Genomic DNA, 24375 nt, shown 5'->3' with positions numbered 1-24375 from the left:
TCTTGGACTCGTTATCTCAGAGCTTTTAGAATAATACTCATCCAGCTCACTGTATCACCCTTCACCAGAGTTAATAGCTCAGAGCCCTCAAGAATGACATGAAGAAAAAATCCATCTTGATGTTTACTTAAAACACAATGGTCTGTGGAGGACCAAGGTTTTGCTGAGGTTCTTTGCACATCTGTTATAAGCCAATTATTCAGCCTCAAGTACATCCTAGTAATGAACACAGAAAATAATTATTTGAAATTTGTTCTTCTCTAAACTCCTACATTGCCTACCCATCAGAACCCCTCACTCTTCCTGTATCAATGAGTGCTCCTTGGGGTCCCATGCCCTGTAGAAGGACCCCACTGGCTATGGGAAGAGGGCCACAAGTGGCTGGTAATAGAGACTGGAGGAGCTCAGGTGTCCAAGCATTGCAGACATGACAATAGGTAAAAATAGGGGCATTTAGATTGGATATAAGGAAAAAGTGTTTTCATGATAAGGGTATGGAAGCACTGGCACAGGTTGCCCAGAGAGATAGTAGCTGCCCCGTCTCTAGAGACATAAAAGGTGAAGCTGGACGGGGCTCTGAACACCTGATCCAGCTGTGGGTGTCCCTGTTCACTGCAAGGGATTTGGACTACATGGCCTTTAAGGGTTCCTTCCATCTCGCATGATTCTCTGATAAAGCTGCTCCCAACTGAATTTTGTGTCATATTTGTAAATCGAGACATTTTCTTGGACTCTAAAATGTGGCATCCTTCTAAATCCAAATGAAGATTTCCTACCTACAGAAATGTAACAGAGATGAATGCCTGTGTCCCTTTGAACTTCAATAGCAGTTTCGCCAAATTTCAAAGGAAATCAAGTGATCTTCAAGTTCAGCATAGGAAAGCACTGCTGTTTGGATACAGAAGGAAGGGCTTAACTGAATCATGTAGGAGGTTTCTTTCTTTGACAAAAATTAGAAAAACAAACAAATAAACAAAAAACCCTCCACAAAACTAGACACATCCAGCCACCTTTTAACAGATGGCTCTGCTGGGTGGGATGACACCGTGAAGTGGTGCTTCCAAAGCATTTCAAGGATCCTTGTAGCTGTAAGTGTGAAAGCAGGTGGGAAGGGGAAGAAGGATTTGCGTAGAAGTTTCTGAATAGGAAAAACTGCAGGGTGCTTCCATACAGCTCAGCTTCCCATCCCCATGGGAGTTAGGCAGCCCCAGATGCTGCAGAGAGGCACTCTGGGGTGTCAGGTGTGTGACACATTTTTGGGGCTGTCCAGGGTGATGCAGCAGGTCAAGCCTCTCCTGCCCTCTCCCACTTCCATGTTCTCACACTATGCACAAGGTCAGGATGTGAAAGCATGTGAGCAAGCTGGGTACTCAACCGCCAGTCAAGGACAAAAAAGAATAGACTACTTAAGATGTCACAATAAGCAATAGCAAAGAAAGACTTTGCAAAACCACTACCTCCCCCCATCCATCTTTTGCTTTAGATAGAAAATTGGACTTTTCTCCTTGGCAGCATGTCTAGAGCACTGGGTGGAGGATTCTGGTGAGCAATACCTTTAGCAAAGTGTCTTATGACCTTTCAGCCATCCTAATTTTCATTGCACTCTTGGCAATGGATAATATTGGGTTCATTTCAAATAAAAGGATGCTCTCATGTGGTCTGTGGGAAAACAAATAAGAGCTTGAGTCACTCCTGACATGTCTTGAGGAATTCAAGGCATCAGATTTAATAGTCTATATTAAATGTATTATCCCTGACATAACTTCTGGCAGTTCTGAAGCGCCTGAGAAAATACTGTGGATTGGAAACTTGAGAAAGATCATCTTTAGTGCCACTGCAATTGTAAATAGTAATGATGGCAGACAGATGAAAGCTTCTGTGCTGTTTTGAAAGAGAAATACATTACAGAAATCATAAAAGCATCTTCAGTGACAGCAAAGGAATCTATACAAAAGCACTGTAAGAATAAACAGGATATTAGATGAGATTCATTATTGCTATCTTTGTAGATGTCTATATTTAAGCTTGTTAAGAAATAGGATAAAACTGACTTGCTATTCTCAGTAAGCACCAGGCATCTAAGATCTCAAACGGAAAGTTAGATTTCATCTGGAGGAAGAGAAAGAAAAAAATGCAATTTTTAAAAAAGGTTTCCACTGATCTAGGTCTGTCAACAGCTTTTAGCAGTGCCACAAAACAAGTCTGAGCTACATTTGAAATACCAAAGAAAGGGAGAAACTTTCCTTTGAGGATGTGTAACCATTCTCCTATCATTCAAGGAAACTACTATACTTTGTCTCACATCATCCAAGGAAACTTTGCATGTTTTGTTAAAAGATTCTTGTGTTATCTGCCATCTCTGCAACATGAACCACATCTCTGCCAAGCCTGGAAAATATGTGAGGAATTAAAAAGTTGGTATCTGTTGTTCTACCTTACAATTTTAACAAAGTTAGGAGGAAAGAAAATGTGCCATGCTCTCAATTTGTATTGAAGCAGGCAGTTTTTGCCATTTATGTAGCAATGGGCAGAACTCATCCAATTACAGGCAACTAAGTATGGCATAAATTAAAATATAATAATAGAGATAAGAAAATGGAAAAAGAGATTGACAGTTTGTCCAGAGGGAATCTGAGAAGGAGCTGCTTACTTCAGTCCAGAATATACAAAACTGTGTTAAATTTACAAGTCAATATTGTGAAGGAGAGTGCTGTGGCTCTGCCATGAATTAACGAGCAGATTGTTTTTCTTAAAAAGATACAGAGTTGGCTGGACACTAGTTTAACAAGGTAATTATCAAATGAAAAAGAACCACTGTGCTGCTGTGAACCTGCACAAAGACTCCTATGATTACTGTTGTTGTGGCCTATCTTTGTTTTAAAAGAATGACGTATTTCAGTATTTTTGCATAAAGTATGTTCCGCAATGATGCTCGAAATAGTAGATTTACTCATATGTAATCAATCAAATACTATCTTTCCTAGACTGCTTTTTGAATAGGAAGGCTGTATATGCATGACATTTCACCAAGTCTGTTGTACAAGTAACACTGGAACATTAATAATTATGTTATGAAAAGAAAAAGTTAACGCTTCATGAATAAGTTTCATAAACGGTGAGACTCTGAATACACAGCACAGCACTGTTTTAAAGATAATTCTCTTCCTCAAATGGCTGTAGACAATGGCAACCCCATGTATATGGGCTTGAGAAGATTACATGAACGCCGATAGAAATGACAGTAAGCACTCTCTATCTCTGAAAAATCTCCTCATTTCCCCCTTTGTATCATCGTTACACAGGTTGAGACTCATGAGTATAAATCAAAAGCAGCTTTGCTCAAGCACTGTTGACTTGAAATTTTTATAATTAGTTTACTGGGATGTTATTTTCTCACTGCATCATTTATAACTAAACTGACTTGAAGTATCACACAGTGCATTTCAAAAACTAAAATATAAAGTAAAATAGTAATAAAAATCAGATATAACTATGATTGTACAAAGAAAAAAGAAAGACAAGAAGAGCTGAAGAGCTGGCAACTGTGAGAATGAAAATCAGATGATATGCACATGAAAAGCTGAATATGCTACATATGCTATCATATGTGGTGGTCTGATTCAGGATTCCAGCAGTATTTTTTTTCCTAAGATTTAAAGCATTTCAGAATTTTGTGGCAAAGGACTCACGGTTGTTCCTTTCAATCCTACTTTCACTCCAAATTCAAAGCAAGCAGAAGAAATACAGTTTATATCCTATCGACAGGTCTAAAGAAATGTGCCACATTCTGTTGAGTCAATGTATCAGTTTCAAAGGGACAAGTTATAAAAGCTGTGAAATTGCAATAACCCTGATTTAAAAAAGAAGTGACGGAAGTGGAATACTTAATTAGAAAAACACGAAAGCCATAAAACTCTCACGTCAATATTGCCTCATTACAGCCTTGCTTAAAAATGGCTTTAGCATGCTCCTATAAATAAAAACTACAAATATTTTATTGTCTCTGTGTACTAACTAGCAGTTTCAGTAGACTCTAATGTCTGTAAGCAGTGTTACAACTTAAACAGAACTGAATGACTACCTCATGCTCCACTGTTTATACAAGCAAAACTGACACTGTCTTCCTTTTTAGATAAGGCTGGGTCAGTGGCAGTTCTGTAGTGACAGAAGCAAGGTGCACTAGAGATGGCAAGATCCAGAGCATGCTCTATTCCATGTGCTTGTGTCACAGCTTTCACTGAGCACTTCCACTCCAAATTGATGCTGCACTAGCAAATGTGGTCCCCATGGACATTGCTTTCATTCTAAATACTTTCTTGTGTACTGCAGTGAAGCTGGGCTGACAAATACACAGAGCAAGATGACCAGGTCAGCATTCCTCAGTTCAGGATAGCAGTGACTTGCCAAAGACTGGCAGGCATTGATCCTAATTCTTGTAGTTGCAGCCAAAACTTCACTGAGAGCTAATGTTGTACTGCACTGTGCTCAGATGCCAGTGGATGTGCAAATGGAAGCTGACAGCACAATCTCAATTCTGCTTCCTTGTGCATCTGTTTTGCAGTAATGCAGACTGTAACTACATGATCACAAATATTTGCAGAAATGAATTTAGTAATACACGGATTTACCACAATTTAGATTTATGTGTGCATTTCTACACTCGAGAGGCACATACAGGTATATTAATACTAACTTGGAGTCACAGCAGTCCATAATATTTTTCTGGCATTTTGGTTACATTATTTTGAAAAAGTTAATGCCAAAAGCAGTTAGATTTGTATCTGTTATAGCTGAGTTCTACACTGTAGAATCACAACATCAGATTCTAAATGGGATTTGTACCTTTGTTATTCTTGAACAAAATTGATGGGGGAAAAGAAACTTCAGAAGGTGGCATTTAGGGCTTCAAGGCATGATCCCATTTCCTGAGTGATGGGGTTTCCCCATGGCACCCCAGGTCTGTCAGCTGTGGCCAACTGTTTGACCTAGCATGGAGAAGTAGCTTTGAAGCAGAAAACCCAGTGACTGCAGAGCCTTGATCCTCATGTGCACCAGGGAGCACCAGCAGCACTAGAGAAGCAGACATAGCTGAAGAGCAAGGCTGCAGACCTGACCAAGGCTACAAGAGGGCTGGAGGCAGCTTGATCAGTAGTATACCTTCACAGCTCTAAAAGAAGAAAATTAAACAGGTGTTTGGGAAAGAGGAATTGCCAGCAGAGCAGAGAAGAGCATTACTTCAGCAAGAACAGAGCTGGAAATGTAGAACAGACAATTCCCATAACTAACATGCTTCTTTTAAAAGCAGAGTAGAAGAGAGAAGGGTTACTGACTACAAATTATAGCAAAAGTTAAAAACAAACAAAAAAACCCCACAGACACAAAGCCCACCTTTATTACCTACAGTGCCAGATACAGCGTCTGGCAGGACGCCTAATGAACTTATTATCACAAAAGGAATAGTCCTCATAAGGCCAAATTCACACTCACGTTTTGGCTCAGTTGAGAAGGGCTCTTCTGAAGGCACTAACCAAATCATCCCATTTTCCATGTCTTGCTCTGCTCTGCAGAGTGATCTCTGAGCTCACAAACTGAATGCTTGCACAAGGGAGGAATCAGATGGCCTCCACAAGCGCACCTAATGCATGCCAGCCATTAACAGGCATTTAGTTCACTCAGCTGGACTGGATCTAGTCCAAAGGGAACCTCTGCAAAACATGTTCGGCGTGGACATCATGTTGTCAACACCAGCTGTTTTGCTCTACAGCTCTTCGCCTACTGCGCGGCACTACTTACTAATGCAGATACAGCCTCCAGCTACTAGCACATAGATTGCAGCCTTGAATCAACAAGCTGCCCCTCCGTGTGCTGACAGCACGGCCTCTGCCTCGCTGGACTGGTTGAAGGTGCTGAATCACTGCGTTGGAATGCCTGGTCCAGAATTTTCCCTTCCCCTTGCTCAAATACCTTTCCTCCAACATAATGCAGCTTTCAAGTTGTACACAAGTTCACATCAGGGGCTGAGCACATTTTAATGAGCTGACTCAAACCCTTTCTTCAGTATAAGATATCCTCTAGTTTCATTTTCAGTCTAAATCTAACCCATTCAACTGATTTAGTTGTATATGCATGATGAAGAAAAGCAGAATACTGAATAGAAGCAGTCTGGAAAGAACAGATGCTCCTTTATTTTCCAACTTGATATTGTTTGGTGCAAGGCCACATTTTGGTACAGCATCTCTTTCGACTGAAATTTCTTTTTTTCCTCTCTTCTCCTCCTCTTCTCTCCTTCCCTTCTTCTTTTTTTTTTTTTTTTTTTTTAAATTAAATAATCATGATCTAGAGCATCCCTTTGGATTACAGCATTTGATGCACAGCCAGCCATGCATGTGCAACTGTCCCTGAGAGCCAGGCCTTAGCAGAAAAACTGGTGAGCATACGATCTTGAAACAAAAATAGCTGTCAAATCGAAGCTAATTTCCCACAGAAGGTGGCACGGATCCTCAGTTAGGGCATACCAAGCCAGTTTGAGTTCAGGATTGTTTAAAAAAAAATCTAAGGACATTTTAGAGAAGTGTATTTTTAATCTCTCTAATTTAATTTAATAATGGATGAACTGATTTTCTTATGGCAAGAGGGGAACAACCATAGACAGCAGCAGCTTCTGAGTGTGAAAAAAGTTTACCAGTCTGTGACCAACTCAAAGAGGGAGGAAACAGAACCAGTTACACAGCAGGCTGTGTAATCACGTGTGCCACCAAATATGTGTTATTTAATGCTCCTTCGACCAGGGTTTCATTTTACCTCATTTTAGTGAATTAAATCATGTACTACAAAGGAATTTGGATCTGAATGAAAGGAACAAGATTGATATCAGGATGAAAAGTAATGCCCTATTAATTCAGGTCCAGACATTAAAGAAAAAAATAAAATTGAATTACACAGTATTCTAATATTTCTGGACTAGATAAAATTATATGTAAAAGCCTTTTTTTTTTTTCCTCTTTTTTTTCCTTCTCTTTTTTTTCTTTTTTCATAGCCAAATGGAGATGGAAGCAGTAATGGATTTTTAAAAGATACAACAAAATAGTCAACAGCTGCTTCCAGGCACCCTGGAAATTGAACGGCTGATGTTGATTCTGGAGCTGGTGCTGTACAGCCACCTACTCCTGCTTCTCTCTATGTGCTGTAGAGTCACCTCCTCAGTAGCCAAGACATCTCTGGTGCATAAGAGCTAGCCTTTACTTCTTTTCTGGGCTTTACTATACACAATACATCATGGTAACGACCTTCACTTTCAATGACATGGAGCCAAGACTCCTCAAAAAGAGAAGCTCTGGAATACTAGGCCTGGATTAGCACCTTTTTCTGTGCAAGAGCTGGATACCAAACTGCCCTTCAGGAGATGGGACATTCTTAGTAGGTCAGTAGGAGAGTAGTTTGAACCCCGCAAAAACTAAGGAATATCACACATCTCAAACATTCTATTTAAATCCAATAGATATTCTTACAAAGTGATGCAAAATTTTAACAGTCTCTATCTACTGTCTGAATTTGTCTAAAAAAATTCTAACATCTGTCAACAGAATCCACTTTTCTGAGAAAGCAAGGGCAGAAGAAACAAGAAATGGAAGGCACTGCTTACACTGCTATATGCGCCAGAATGGACTTAAATACGATGGTATAAAACTTGTATGGATCAGTATAGTGGAATAGCAAAATGTCAGCAACATTTTAAAGGTAATATAATTTGGAATGCAGAATTCAATATGATAAAGAACGATAGCCACTGTATAATATCTCAGACTTCTCATACACAGCAGACTTTAACAAAAATTCATGACTACATTAATTCAAGAAAACTTCCAATTTGGAATTGGGAACAGTATCTCAGTGTCCAGAGTCAGCTTTTGGCTCTATTTCTACTAATCGTGGTGCTGCAGCTGACCCAGTTTAAATGTATTTCTATAAAGATCCCATAATTTTTGGTGATGTTGCATATTGTATTCTCCTAAACCATTAAAAAATACAGCACTACAATAAATACCTACTTCCTAAAAATAAGATGCCTCAAGTGGAACAGCACTACTGCATCACTGAAATACAATGCAAAAGATTTATTAAAAGTTTCATTTGTGTGGTAAACACAAACACATGCACATTTGTAATGAGAAACCCAATGCTGCATTAGGATGCAAGTTTGGATATTTGACTGCGTTCGGTTTGTGTGTATACATTTCTGCAGGATTAAATTTATGAGTAGCATTCAAACTTTGTGGTGAATTTTTAATTATCTGAGCTTAAAGAAAGATCATCGGTGCCTAAAAGCTTTGCCCTGCTAATGCCCTACAGCCATGCAACTGCACTACCCACAGTGTTAGGTGTATAAGCACAATGTAGGAATTTCTAAATATTACAGTTACCCATAACATGCATGAAGCTCCCAGGGCCAGTAGGACTGATACTGTGATTCATCTGCATTCATCTGAGGATTCAAAATGGGGGGAAAAAAAGGCCTCATGAACCTGTTTAGTTATTCAGTGCTCTGCAAAAAAATAATCACTTCTAACACCTTCATGGCAATGGCTCCAATGTATTACAGTGAACAGCAGTTACAGCTAAAGCTAGTATGCTTACTTAAATGCTCTGCTTGGTCCAGAAAGAAGATAAAAATATGAAAGTATGCAATACCATCAGATAAAAGAAAAAACAAAGGAGAAAAAATTTTTACTGCTAAGAGAAAAAGCACAATTCTAGGTGAGGATAAATATTTAGACAGTCCTGTTCCTTACAGGAACTCTGTAGGTACATTCGAATATTCTCCTGTAAGTACCTATTAGCTAACCAACTAAAAAGTCACCAACTATTTTTAAAGTAATAACTAGTTTTAAAGTAATAACAACTGAACCTTATCAATTTCATATAAAAACATTTTAAAAACATGCATGTTTTTGCAATTTTTAGAAAAAGTTAACCTATATTTAATGCACCAATGCCATTTGAAGGCATGCACTGAGCTGCCTGCCAGTTATTCAACAAAACCCAAAAAGTACTGACCAATTCTTCACAACTGCCTCTCTCACTATGCCAATAAAGGAGTAATTTATCATGAGTTTGTAGCAGAGAAAAGTTGTTCAGTATTTTGATGTAAAATATACCAATTTCCAACATTTTGCATGGATTTCCAGCCTTTTATAAGCATTGTCTCCAGCAGAGAGAACGACCTGAACGCTACATAGTTTGGACCAAAGGAGTGAACAAAAGCTAAGCATAACAAAGGGTTTATTTGTATTGGGTAAGGAAAAAACTCATTAATCACTGCGATTCTCTCATGACAATTTTGCCTTTACTCTTTCTGCTCTCTGAATGGACCCTAGATTCCTATAACGTATGGTGTCAGATTATGTTATGATTTCTCCGAAAGAAGCCTGATAACTTAATCTGTTTATAAACAACATAATCAATCTGATTGACTGGAATTTTCATATGTCATTGCAATTGGAAGCCATATACAATTGTGAAATATTCACATCAGGAGTTCAGCACTTCCCTTCCATCAGGTCTGCACCACTGGCTTGTATAACGTGCTTAGCAACAAGCAAAAGAGATTCAGGGAACCCACTGTAAGGTATGTGAAACCAGAGTTGTCATCAGTGGTTGATAGGAGAGTCCCCATGAAAGGGGAAAGTACTCTGGTTTCCCCAGAGTACTGACATGAGGTTGTGTCTGTACACACATGTGCCTGTGCACACACAGTTGTACTGTCACTGCAAATAAGCACTTTTGGGCTTTAAAGGCATCGATAACTCAGAGCACAGGAACATTGTGCTAACTAATGAGGCTGCAGTGGGTAGAGGTGAAGGTCTGTTTCAGACCTGCTCGTTGCAAATCAGTGAATGGAAGGAATTGTTCCTTCAGTGCCTGTCAGCAATATGTAGAAAAAGAAAAATGCCTGTTATGAAAGAAATCAGTGGAAGATTCATGTGGGAAGTCTTGCATAGCTAGCAGTATTAGAAAAACATTATTCATATTGCTACAAATGAGGAACAGCAGGGTGTTGTTAATGACAAAAAGTTTAGCACCCAAGATGAGAAAATAATTTCAGAGCTTGTTATGAGAGTTGGGATGCAGCTGAAGAGAGGGCTGGGGCTGGTGCCGACTTAGGGAGCAAGTGCCCATGGGGTGATGCAGAGCCCAGCTCAGCCCCTGCGTGGCTGAAGGCTCTGCAGCACCCCTGGGGCATCTCCTCCTGCTCCTTATCAGTAGGAACTAACATCTCCATACACCTCTTCATGCAAACTAAAGCCAGAACATCTTCTCCTGCTCATCATGGATATGGAAACAGGCCGTGTGCCTTTCTTTTACAGGTGCTGTCACTACGTCTCATTTTCCCCTCACTCTTTTCCCCATGTCTTCTCTTTTGCAGACTGAACAACTCCAGTTCTTTCACTTTGCTTAATAAATTTTATTTTCAAGACTTTTATTTTTCTCTAGACACTCTCCAATCAGACAACATGTTTCTGTATGAATGCCATCCAAAACATGCATTCAAGAAAGACAAAGAAAAGGCATTCCCAGTTGGAGAGATACAGTATTGTCCAAAGCTCAACTGGCTGGGACAGATTATGGAGAAAAAGTATGCTTAAGAGTCTTTGATAAGATACCCAAAATTTGATAAGATATCGAAAAGCTGTAACTACACTGTGAGAGAGATGACAACTTTGGCTAAATAAGAAATAGAAAAAAATGAAGACACTAATTAGGAGGAAAAAAAAGCCCAATAGTTAGGATGAGTATGGAAAGAAAAAGCAAACAGAAAAAAAAAACACAATACACTCTAAAACGTAAAATATTACAATGGGATGCTGAAGATGGCAATGAAAAAACTATGATTGCATGTATGATAAAAAAAATAGCTTTTTAAAATTATATTTAAAAAATTACTTCATTTGGAAACAGGAATTGTGTTAATGGCAAATAAAAAGAAAAGCCTTTTTGTACTACTTTTTGAAAGAACATTGATCTTGAGATGACAAGTGCCTCCTAGTCCATCAGCAACTAAGTAGAATCTTAAATAGCATCTCTTTGGAGAAAATATTTTATGATTAGCAGTTCTAAGAGATTCTTTTGCATGTTTTTATCTGATGCTATTTTAAAAAAGAAAAGAATTACTGAGGAAATTAAAAAAAAAATAAAATACTACTTGTTGTGCTGATATTGAAGAAGAAACACTAGACAGCAAGGTAATGGTGTAGTGTAATGCAGTTACTATCTTGACATCAATCCAGACAAAATAGATAAAAAATTGTACATGATTGCACTAACAAAGATTGAAGTGAAAGGAATATAATTAATGCCAGTCAACATGGTTTTATGTAAAATAGGTCTTGTAAAACAGATATGATTTTTTTCTTTGATGAGCTCACAGAAGTTTAGGTGACAAGTACACAGGGCTAATATACTTTAACACCTGTGACGTATTAGAGCATTACATTATATCATAAACAAAAATAAGTAATATGCAGAGCACATATAGATTGGATTGAGAAATGCTTAAACATCAATTTTAAGAAGCAGTTATCAATCAGAGATCATTAACTGGGAAGTGAGTGTATTAGTAGTGATGCACCAGCACTTGTGGATATGCTAGACTCAATTTTAACAATTTTTTCATCTGCATGCTGAAATGAATCTGAAAAGTACTGCAAACAAACTGAAGATAAAACTAAAAAAAGAGATACACAGATCGAGCCAAGGCAGTCACACAGAATAATCTGTCCCGCTTACTAAGCTAGGTCAATTTACTGTGTTGTACCTGAATGCTCAAATCATGTTTAATGACTGGGATTTCTCTGGAAAAAAAAAAAGTAAAAGAAGGAGCATGTACCTGGAAAAACTACAAACTGTTTCTCTCGGCAACTTTAATTTTCTCTGTAAGAGTTATGTGAGAGAAACCAGACGACAAGTTTATAAAAACCCAGGGTGATAATGTGGCATGCTAACTTCTCCAAACAATCTTTTCGACAACAGCTAAGCAAGTGTGTAATGTGCGGTGAACTTTTACTACTTATTCCCAAACTATTCCCTGTGTGTAAGAAAAGCCCACTAGACGTAGCTTTCTGCAGTTACACCAGCAGAAGTTATACAGCAAGTCTTCAAGCTGCCCATACATCACGCGTTACAGGCAGTGACAAAGGTAGAATGGATTTGTTGCAGCTCACTGGCTGAGTATTCAGTAATCTGTAGTAAAGTCTAAGGTGCGTCTGTGTGATATATTCCTCAGACACAGTGGGAAACCCAGATGAGCACCTTAAAGCCAAAGATGTCACCATTTGGCCCCAAGTTCACTGTGCTACAAAACTCCACTTTTAGCTTTCCAGTTATGAATAGTCAAGAAATGAAGTAAAATCAAGGGCACGTGCACTAAATAGGAAAAATGAGCACTTAGGGCACACTATGATAAGCATGTTATTGTACATTCCAAATCCAAACTGCAGTAGCAATCATAACACAAAACACATATTCAATTCTCATCTACAGATCCTGAATGACATTACAACTGAAAACACTGTTTTTCTAGGAATACACGGAGCAAAAGAACTCAGATCATTCCTTCTGAAATTTCTGCGGTGTAAAATTATGTGATGGAATACAAAATTTGGTGATGGAAGCCCACAAAAACTGCCTGAAATGCACAATACATTCTGTACCTATAGACTTAAGTAAATCGTTTGGAAGACTCCATCATAGCTACCATACATGAATTTGTTTTACAGCTACAAACATGATAGCTTGTGCTTTTGCTTCTTTGCAGCACACAGCTTCTCCACAAACAGCCCGCAGTGAATAGAGCAGAAACATAGGCAAGCTCTAATTTTCTGTACAGTGGCAGCTATGTGCATTATGTGTTACAGTGTCACTCTGCTGTGAAAGAGTTAACTTCCTAGCTCCTATTCTCTGCAGTGCTGCATCAACACTGCACATTATTCTTACTGAGCATGCTTCATCTTTTCTGTCTCCACAGTCTTGGGCTGTCAATCAGCTGTCAGTCCCGACCACATCAGCACAGTGCGCATCACCAGGCTGTCAGCACAGCAGCTGATGAGACTCTGCTAAGAGCTGTCAATCAAACTTGTTTCTCTTATCTGTTCTGGAAATATTTTGTCTCTAAGAAACAAAGAACCTGGGCAACAATGGATCAGAGTCTAGTATTTACTCTGGCTCAGGGATAGGAGGCTCTTAACGGGAAACGAATATGTTTTATCCACAACCGGGGAAAAAAAAATCTGTTACATTAGGCATATTTTCTTTTTTTTTTTCCCCTTTTCCTGTTTTTTGTTTGTTTGTTTGTTTCTTTAAATTCTATTTAAGTCTTGACCCAGTAAACCAGAGAATAATAAATCAATGCAAATTTCTTTTTGTTCTCCCTGAAATGAATTTCACAGGTTTACTACTGAAGTTTCTCTTGAATATAATTCAATTCAGTTGAAAACAGCATCTATTTGGAATCTTTCCCTGTCTTTAGGCACCGGAATGTGTGATCTTTTTGCTTCACTGTAGCCAAAAAGCTAGACTGGGGGAAACACATATCAGTTGCACCTTTTTCACAGCAAAACATCTCTTTATTTTCAGAAGAGTTTCCCATTAAAACTCAATTTCAAGATAGAATTTAATAACAGAGTAGAGTTCATAGAATATGAACATGGAAGCAGGAGAAAAACAGACATTTTCAGCAGCTGTTTGAAAGAAGATGGTATCTTCTTTCTGGAATGCTGTATAGTGGAAGAGGAATCAGGGATGGCAAAGTCGTTCAGAAATAAAATTCTGAAGAAAGACAAAAGGAACACAGCAGCAATTTCGGGTCTGACACAGAAGTTTTGCATGAAAACTTGAGCTGGGCTTTCAAGTGCACACCTATACAAGGCAGGATTACGTTCTGTGAAGATAACTTGTCTAGGTCTAACAAACCTGGCAATCAAATTAATTAGCACTGGTGGATCACTGAACTAACAGACTTCTACTCTTCCCAGGGCATACGGAAGACTCCTTACATGCTGTGCCATACAGATACGCAGGCATATTTAAAGCTATCTTGAGTTATCAGTATACAGTGCTCTCTGGTGCAAAGTAAAGTAAACATGACCCAATGACTTAAAATCCCTACTTTGACCCATATCTATTTTCCCCTACAAACTGAAGAACTATAGGGCTGATAGTTGAGGAGAAACCTTGCAGACCCCAAAGCGAGACTAGAAAAGGGAAGACAATTGCTTTTCTCAGTATAGAGAAAGGTGTTGTAAAACATGGTAATTGAAAGGCAAGCCTAAAAATATTTCATGACTTTCATAAAGCTTCAGTCTGGGGCCATGAAATTTAAAAAGTAGCTTATTTTCCTGATACAAAAAAAAAAAAAAAAAAAGGTGTTTACAAGTCAGGGTTTCCTGGGCAAAAGCGTATGTTCAACATTAAAATGGAGGCAAGGAAAAATAGTGTTGTTTTAAAATCTTGTAACATTATACAGTGATTTCCAATCATGATTTGCATGCTCAGAAGACAGCTTTAGGGTCAAGCAGTCCAGGTATGAGCAAAGTGCAGGGAGATTCAACTCTGGCCCAGAGCAGCTGTGATAGGAAACCCACAGAATTCGTGTAAAAGAAACATATAAGGCAGCAGGTAAAAGACCCTGGAGGGGCAAGGGGACATCAGGAGAGACTGGAGACAAGCAGAAAGGACTGGGCAGCTCCTCAGTCTCCCACAACACCCTTTGGGAGCTTTGAAGATAGAAGCTGGGGCAGAGGGAGTGCACCTCGTGCTTCTCCTCCATCTGCCTGCCTCAGGCAGTATCTGGACATTACCTTACAAAAGGATAATAGGACTGGGAATTGCCATGACCTATAATAAAAAAAAAACAGTGGCTATGGACAATGAACAACTATTTGTCCTTCCCTCATATATTTCCTCTTTCCCCAAAAAACTTTTGTTTGAATTTTTTCGCTCTAGAAGAGACTGTTTAAATTCCCAAAAGCAGGAAACCATTGCCCATTTGGAAAGAAAATGAGGTGCCAGCCACAACTGATGTCAGAGATGTAAGCAAATACTTTGCAGATTGAAGCAAGACATAGTAAGGCAATTTTGATCTGAATCCTGGAGCAAAGGCAAGGGGTCAGTATCTTTCATCAATTTCAACTCTATAAATGACTTCTCAAAGGATGCCTATTTCTCTTTCCTGAGGTGTAATCTTGGTTCCTTCCATTACGGTTTGTGCCTTCAAGAGTACAAATCAACAATTTGTCTTCTCTCTTCCCCCACAGCCAGCTCCAATGCTTTTAATACCCTCCAAATACAAAAGGGAGTGTGTGCTGGCATGAGGAGGCAGGAGCCTCACTGAGGATGGAGGGCTGGCAGACCAGGCACTTCTGTTTCATCCCACTCAAAACCCCATGTATGGAGCAGCTGCTCAGTATGTCCCACCAAATCTAACATGAGTCACAGCTTACTGGCTGGCAATTTCACTCTTCATGGAGTGAAGTTGGTAGACGGCATTAGGGATGTGGGGAGGAGCTGAGACCCTGCACGCTCACGATGTAGCCTGTGCATGGTTTGGGTGGGTAAATGGAGACCACCAGGCTGCGGTGCTAAGCAAGGGCTTGCTGCAGGTGGAAGCTATCATCAACCCATATTTGTGTCCAAAGAGGTACAGCTCTGGTCTCAGCTCCCAGACACATTTCAGGACATGATACTAGAAAACCCTCAAACACAGCATTCATTCTGCATCCTCTTTAGCCCTGGAGGTGCGAGCAGGGCCTTGGCTGGCCTGGCACTCGGCAGCCTTCCCCATGGCCTGCTCTTATGGCACAGGAAGGTCCCAAACGAGAACCCACAAGCATATTCTTCATACTGTGAAGAAACTGGAATACTGCTTCTGTCAGAATCAGTAATACTTGTGGTTCAGAACTACATAAATTATTACTAACGAAGGAAGCGTGAATTAATGGAAAGAGCACTATATGCAAAGCTTTAATTGCAGATACTGAGAATATCAACACCAAACGCTACAATCGTTTTTGCAGAGGTCAGAAATTAAAACCAGGGGAAAGTAATGTTTCAGTTACATTAAAAAATGTGTTCACAGTAATGCAATCTTTCAGTTGTGTTTATCAGCAGCAGTGCTAAGAATCACAGTACTGCCCTGTACCAAACTGCCCCACTTCCAGATAGCACAACCATTATCAAGCATTTGTGACAACTGGGATATTTTACTCTTTGACAAATTCTTTCATAAGTACCACTGTTTTCCAGTAACAGAACTCCCTCAGATCTAACTGGACATTAATTGCTTTTTTGCTGATGTATCTGTGCCTTCTGGACTGATAACACAACTAGCAAATCTGATATCTGACAAGTTGACTCAACCTAATCAGGACAGATCAGCTGTTACCAACGTTGCTATAGGCTGTAATTTGAGGACCTTTACAGACTTATCACTTGCTCTGAAAGGCAAGAAACTGTAATTCTGTCAGCAGTAACTCCAGAACGTGCATTCAGAGTGGCTGTTATTTTTTTTTTTTCACTTGTCAAATAAATACCTGAGATAATTGATAAAAGGAATTAGAAGTATGTGAGTGATACACTGACAATCAGTCACTCTCAAGAAAAATAAGAACCTTGCAAGATTCAGCGCATTAAGCACAGAGCACAAGCTGTCACTGTGAAGCAGGGGTCATTCTGAATGGAGTGAAACAATTGGCAACGCCGTTTCTCAGTGTTTACTTATCTCTCTGTTGCTTAGTGCTAAAGCTGAGTGAATTATTCACTTCAAACAATTTATTCGATGAATTTTACCTCTTTTCTCCTGCTCAGAGTATGTGGGCAATGGATACCAATGCCATCAGATTTATTCACTGCTTCACTTTATTCAAGCTTGCATTTAGTGCTTGATTGAGAGTATTCTAGTCGTCTTCTGGTTAGCTCTGACTGGTCAGACACTAACAACAGCAGGTCCTTAATGTGTGCAAACAGTATAGACCCACGCAGCTGATGGACCACCACGGATACTTATTTGGGTAATTTTTCTGGTCCCTGTTTGAATCCAGAACCCCTTCCAGCAAAAGTGCTGACAACTGCTGCAAAGTTCCCTTTCTGTGAACAGTTTTACCCACAAGATTCAACACTTGAATGTTTTTGGAAACTAAATTAACAGAGCATGCAAGCACAGCCAAAGCAAATTAATTTACAAAAATTCAAAGATTATATTGTATGAACTTGATGGTCACTGAATACAGACAAGTGGTATTTTCACTGCCGGGTTTACAACTGTCTTCTACAGATAAAACATGTATAGAAACTCAGGCTTAAATTGATAACAAAAAATGTATCTCTTACTGTATCGCTTTGGTCCATCTTCCAAACAAAAGGAAAGAGTTAAGGTTGCATCATCTTCAAAAAATTCAGTTGCAAAGGCATCCCACCAGAGGTTGTCACTATCCTAGGAAGTAACAGATCATTCACTTAACAGGAGGCAAAATGAAAATATTTTCATCTTTTTTAAATAGAAATTCCAAAGGATCACACACAGTTTGCATGTCTTCCCCTAATTTGTGGGTTTAGATGTCTATGAGGTATTTCAAACTATTTTTCTTAGATAAGGTTTGAGTGTTAATTTAAGAAAAGAGCTGAAACATTTAGTTTATTACACAATAAACTGTCTTCCATTTTGTCCAGTTGTCACTAAACACGTGACAACTTTCATTCTCATAAACACATGCTCTTCTGTAAACCTTAAAGACTTTCATAAATCAGTTGCAAATATATCAACTATGACTTCACCCCCTGCCCCCCAACTCTGTCTCTGGGCTGTGTATCTCAAATTCTTGGTCCTAATCATGAGAAAACTTCAGTACTTAAATCTGTAATGCTACATAACCCGATTATCAGCATGAGTTGACAAGAAAGTTATTTAGAAACTAAATGTAATAGCCATTCCCCTCCAATGCATTTAATATAAAATACAATGCTACTGCAGGTTAATTAAATACCAGCTAGTTACTTAAATGTAACTGTTGTGAGAAATCTTTACTTATCAGTGTGATACATGAAGTGAAAACAATATTTTAAATGGTCTGTGTATGCTTAGACATGCATTAATACTCATAGTCAAAACATAATAGTTATGGAACATAATAATTAATAGCAAATATTAATACACTATTCCACTTAAAGCATCCAATACATCACAATGGTGGTTGTTGCCTTCAGTGGTTGAACAAGGCATTTGGGTGATTAACAACACCTTTCAAAAGTCTTGCCCAAGCAATAATCACTAGCTACTGCACTCTGCCACTCGCCAAAAGAGAGGCTGCAGCAGTAGTACAACCATACTTCTTGTATCAGCAAAACAAGAGGGGAGGAAATGCTTTACAGAACAGTGCACAGAACAGTTCCAGCTCTGCTGTTGAAAAGCTGTTGGTATCTTGGTAGCTTGGCATTACCTGAACTACTCATACAATACCCAGCAATGTGAGGGTGAAAACCAAAGCATCCTTATGATGCAAATGCACACAGGAAACAAGAGTAGAAAAGGAAGACTGTGGTGCCTCACCTCAAAACCACACATATTTGCAATCTTGCTTGCTTCCAAGAAGTCTGAGGGCTAGAAAAATGTGAAGACTGAATTACTGTGGATTCTCTCCCTGGATAAATGAAATATCCAGACTTTGTCACAGTTTGAATACAGTCCAAGGTCTTTATCTCATGTTTTTGCATAGTTTATGTCAAGAAGAAGAAAAAAACAGAAAATACACCACCAACCTTCTTTCCACCCTTAAGAAAAAAACCATTTAATAAAATATATAAATCCTCTGTTGGGCTTGGATATGCTCTGCTGATTAATTCTCTGCTCCACCTCGTCACAGGTGGGCCCAACTACTCTCACAGCCAAATGGTGAACAAAAACAAATGAGGTCTCCCCTAGCCAAGCTAAAAAAGGATCCAGTTACTCTAACAAAAAAAAAAGAAGGAAAAAAAAAAAAAAGGAATAAAATCACCCTTTTTTTTTTTTTTTTTTTTTTTTTTTTTTTCCAAAAAGGGGATGGTGAAGGCAAGGCTGCCCCCAGGCATCTTTAACTTATGCTCTGACAGGTTACGGGGGATTTTGCCAGAGTAATTATTTTTCTATTCAACAATAATGAGAAATTACCATGGCAACCTCCTTTCACGTAGTGCACTCACACGCTCAAACATTGAAATAATGGCCTAAACATAACAAAAAAAAAAATTAATACTTTTAAAATATTTTATATTAAAATAAGCTTCAGGAATGGGGCAAAGGAGAGAAAAGGACAGAGGCAGCCTGAGAGTTGGGTCAGGAGTGAAGAGGCACAGTGATGTATCCAGCTACCCAAGCAGCGAATGCCTTCTGCCACAACTGTCATTGTTCCTCCCAATTCCACCCTTGGTATTATTTGTAATTTGAAGCGTGGCTCAACTCTGAATAGGATCTCCAAGTAAATGGAGTCCTAGGGTTTCAATATTTTTTCCTGACTCTGATTTCTTTGGCAAAAGTAATCACATTTGAAGTACAATGATGTTCTTTTCCCCCTTCCATTTAGAAGTCCCACATATTCACTGTGTGATGTGAGTGTCAAGCTGGGTTCTTCTTTACACCTTACAGTCTTACATGATTAAGAGTCTGAAAGCCAAATGAGCCTTTTCTCCTTGCCTGTGATGGTGATTGTTGAACCAAAATAGGTCTTGCAACTAGAAAATAAGGCAAGTGGAGCCTATTTTTTCCAAATTCCTTTATTTTCATTTAATGACTTAGAAGGCAGAGTTCGTGTAAAAAGTGAAAATGTGAAACCATGCTCAGGATAGGATGCAGATACTTTGCAGAATACAACTGGAACTCAAAATTATTTGGATAAATTGCAGAAATGATGTGAAATGAAGATGACATTCAATAATGCAAAGTGACAAAAGCACAAATACAAAATAGGGGATAAAAGGCTAAGCAGAACAGTAGAAAAAGGTTCAGATCATAAAGGAAATATGACAGCAATCCACTGCTCCTGCATATGAGATAAATGTCTAAGACATAATTCTCTTCTACTCTAACAAGCACATCTCTGGAAAGACTTCAGCTGGAATAGTCCATCCACTTCTGGAATACTCTTCCATGTCTGGGCCAATAACTTGTTGTGAACTAGTTTTAGGAATTTAACTGAGAACAAGAGGAATCACAGAGTTTAAAGACACAATCAAATACAACCTAAGAGACTCACATCAAGTCAGAAGGATGTGGTTGTACTTGGTGTCACAAAGTAGCTCACAGGGAATATGATGACAGTGTTCAAGTATGTGAAAGGACTAGTGTAAAGAGGAGACCAATCACTCCTCTATGGCTAACAAGGGTGGAAGAAGTGATACAGCTTGGTGTGCTGCCACTGTGGGTTAGGCAACATAATCTCGTTACAGGTCCATAGCCTTCTGTTGTTGCAGAGAGGAAAGATCTCCAGAGTGCTGCCATATCATAAAAATTCTGACACTAATGTTTATACTCAGAGCACACTGGCAGACCATTAAAAACAGAATGCCAGAATACAAGAAATCAATAAGTTTCCCAATTAGCTTTAAATTAGACTGGCCTTGAGTCTACCCAGCATATTCATGGTTCTGATATGAATTTCACAGGAGTAACAAATTAACAGGGATCTGTGTATCTTAATTTAATAGGTAAGTGGGTGTTGAGGTCCAGGAGAGCTGCACTGCCTGCTGGTCTCAGGCAGAGTTATGGTATCTCCCTCACATTGCTTTTGGTTGCTCAACATATACAGGTGTAAAGAGTATATGAAAAGATGATCATGAAAACAAATAAATGTGATTCTGAATACACCTAGGAAGCACATCTGTTCTGAAGTGGGACTTTTTCTATGTAATCACTTTTCAGGGAAGAACTGAATTTTAAACACCAACCTCTGTGCCTTGGCATTGGACAAGGCAAAAATAAAAAGAGATAGTTCCCCTGGGAGCTTACATTTTTCTGCTGGCACCTGCAACCCTTCCCTATTGACACTTACTATTTTCAGAACTCTATACATCCACAGGCCTGTTGGCAACGTGTGCGCTTCTCATATTCTTTCAAGTTAATGCTGCACAAGGAAACTGCTGTCTCTCCAAGGAAAGAATATTATTCCACCCTTCCCCCCTTTCCCAGCAAATCAAACTATACTTGAGCTTTTAAAATGCAGTTCCAGATAAAATTTTGCCATTAAATACACCTGTAAAAGCTGCACAGCCATTACAACTTATGAAACCCACAAGATAAAGTATCATAAAAATTCTGACACTAATGTTTATACTCAGAGCACACTGACAGACCATTAAAAACAGAATGCCAGAATACAAGAAAACAGTAACTTTCCCTATTAGTTTTAAATTAGACTGGCCTTGAGTCTAGCATATTCATGGTTCTGATATAAATTTCACAGGAGTAACAAATTAAAAGGGATCTGTGTATCTTAATTTTATAGATTTTGCCATCTGATAGCAGAGCTATAGGTCTATCCCTGTGATGCACAATGTTTTTATGATTTGGCATAGGTTTGGGTGTTTTTTTTATTATTATTTTTTATTTTTATTTTTTGCTATTTATGTAAATTCTGTGTAAAATATTGATATTCTGAGCCTTAAATTATTTTCTAGGGAAAAGTACTAACGGACTGAAAGTGCATTAGTCATGTACAGTACATAGGTGATAAACCTATATAGTCACATGGCCATCCATCATTATGCAGGTACAAGAAGATTCACGCCTATCTTACAGCTGAAGCATTCTTCTTAGCAGTACGTACCTTGTATAGTACCTGAAAAAAGAGGCCTGATCTACTTGCCCAAATCTAGTTTATAAGGACTACTCCTGTTGCTTTTGCAACTCATTATCTTTTTGTATGGGGCTGCTGAATCACAGCCTGAACCTCTGATTGATCACCTGAGGCGAGCAATGAGTCAGCCATGGGAACACAGGTGAAGGCAATTCACCTGTGCTGCAGGAAGGGGTGGAGCCTGGCTCCACCTCTCCTAGACCCATTTAAGAGCTGACTGCCAGTGGGGAAGGATCTCTTCTGGAGATCCACTCTACTGGAGTTCATCTTGTGAGCTCAGGACAGGGTAAGTGACTTTCTCTCATTACTTCAATATAAATTGTATTAGCCAAGCTTCTGGAGATAGGTAGGTAGGTATACATACACACATATATACACACACCATCTGTATATCCATTGATTGTACACTTTTTCTTTTATTTTAAACATAAAGCATGTTTTAATCCCAATGAGGAGCAACTTGAGGAACTTAGGCAGTTTAGTCTGGGGAAAAGGAGGTTGAGGGGAAAACTTATTGGAAAACTTATTGCTCTCTTCCAGTCCCTGAAAGGTGCTTGTAGTGAGAGCAGAGTTGGTCTCTTCTCACTGGTGACAGGATGAGGGAAAATGGCCTCAAGTTGTGCCAGTGTAAGTTGAGGTTGAATATCAGGAAAAACTTCTTTACAGAAGGGGTTGTGAAGCACTGGAATAGGTTCCCCAGGGAGGTGGTTGAATCACCACTCCTGGATGAGTTTAAAAACCGTTTGGATGTGGTACTCAGGGACATGACTTAGTGGAGGGTTGTTAGTTAGGGTAGTATGCTTAGGTTGTGATTAGACTTGATGGTCTTTAAGGTCTTTTCCAACCTGAGCGATTCTATGATTTCAAATAGCATTAAATTAATCTTTCAACTAACCAGATCTTTCTTACAGAATCTCCAGCTCCCTTCCCCCTGCTACAAATGCCTGACTCTATTACTTCCATTCGTTATTTCACACATACTCGCAGTTTTAATGGTGTTGCTTGCTTTTATTTCAGTTACTAGTGTGGCTGGATGCCATCTCTCAAACAATGCATAGTAAAACTGGCAGAAAGATTTTAAGACTTGGCTTTGGTCATAAGTACTTTTCTGTTCCATTACATATTTGCAGCTTTTGCCAAAACTCTACTCAGTGCTCAAAACATATCAGTTTCTTCAGATTACTTATTAATTAATTAAATTATTGTTTACATTCCACTTTGGAACTTATCTTGGTTTCTACAGTAAAGAAACAAGACCAAGTTTCTGTTTTATTGAAAAGACAGAATACAGTCCTAGAACAAAAGCAGACAGCAGCACTGCTGCAGAGAGACTGGCTCCTGTGCAAAATGGGGGCAAGGTCTCTGCTTCTCATGTAAATCCGAAATAACTTAAAGAATCCAGCAGAATTACAGGAAAAAAAAGCCACCTTGTAACAGAAAGCTATTCTTATAGATTCACTGAAAATTCATGCTACATCTAGGATTCTCCTTTTGTTGCCTAGAATGCTCGCAATATCATTACTCTATGAGGCAACAAAGCACAGGAAAAAAAGAAAGCACCAACAGATTATGTTCTTATTGGAGAACTGTGAAAATCAAACATTAATTATTTGATTCCAGATGAAAATGAGAGAAACATACCCAAAAAAGGGAGCAAGGAGGCTTTACAAAATATGCAAAGTGATTCATGCACTTTTCTTCTGAACCAGGGAATCTGGGAATTAGCATCACTGCAGCAAAACAAATACACTGCACTGATTCTGGCCATACAATTCAGCTTTGCAGATACATAACTGTGATAGTTTCACTTAGATTCTAAAATGGCAAGTCCACATTGGATAAGAACACCAGAGGTTCAGACTAACCAAAATACGATGACATTGATATGAAGAAAATAAGTATTTTCCTTGTGTTCAGAAGGATGATTGTCCTCTTCCTTTTTATTTGGCCATTAACATATGCCTGAAGTAGCAATTTTTGTTAGAGTGATTGTGGCAACTGCTTGCTAGATTGGCAAATAGCAAGACCAGTCTACACACAGCTATAAAAGTATAATTATCCCGTTACATTTAAGCCACTCAATTTTTCCATCTACAAGATGCTACGTGTATTTCAAGTTGAATATCCTCTTAAAATTAGAGTCCTTAAAATTAGTGAGATTTTTCTAACTTAAGTTATCAGGAAAGGATAAGATAGCAACTATCTGCTTCAGTCTAATAACAGAATCAAAAAAGAATGTCAAATCTCAAACTTATTATTTATCATTGTTTCAGTTTTACTGCAGCTTGTGGATAAAAGAGAAATTAATCCCTAAATATTCACTCTGTGCGTGTTTCGCTGTTCAGATACAGCAAATACACAGATTGCAGAGTTTAATAATACACTGTAAGCAGGACAAAGCAGGAGGGTTAATTTATGCTACGTGTCATTTTGCTGCTTCTTTAATTTGAATTCATTATTTTTACTCCTGAAACCTGCACATAAGAATGGATAGGAAAGAAAA

General features: G+C 38.7%; 1 protein-coding gene across 15 annotated transcripts in view; it reads right to left on the bottom strand.

The window, feature by feature from the left end:
• Positions 1–24375, bottom strand: part of LDB2 (LIM domain binding 2) — a 209254-nt gene that overhangs the window by 118145 nt on the left and 66734 nt on the right. For 7 of the 15 annotated variants that reach the window (XM_031553180.2, XM_031553182.2, XM_085223429.1 and 4 more), the window contains exons 2-3: positions 18596–18646; positions 17380–17482 (exon numbers count right to left, since the gene is read on the bottom strand). In XM_031553180.2, coding sequence (XP_031409040.1) covers positions 17380–17482; positions 18596–18646 — 154 coding nt within the window. Of the gene's footprint in view, positions 1–5487; positions 5677–17379; positions 17483–18595; positions 18647–24375 lie in introns of those variants that run through there. The other 8 variants (XM_010710366.4, XM_010710364.4, XM_085223428.1 and 5 more) reach the window with 2 other exon arrangements.

This window comes from Meleagris gallopavo, chromosome 4 (assembly GCF_905368555.1).
Source record: "Meleagris gallopavo chromosome 4, MGAL_WU_HG_1.1, whole genome shotgun sequence".
In the NCBI taxonomy this organism is placed as follows: domain Eukaryota; kingdom Metazoa; phylum Chordata; class Aves; order Galliformes; family Phasianidae; genus Meleagris; species Meleagris gallopavo.
Note: the sequence above shows the minus strand (reverse complement) of the source record. Positions and strands in the feature narration are given on the sequence as shown.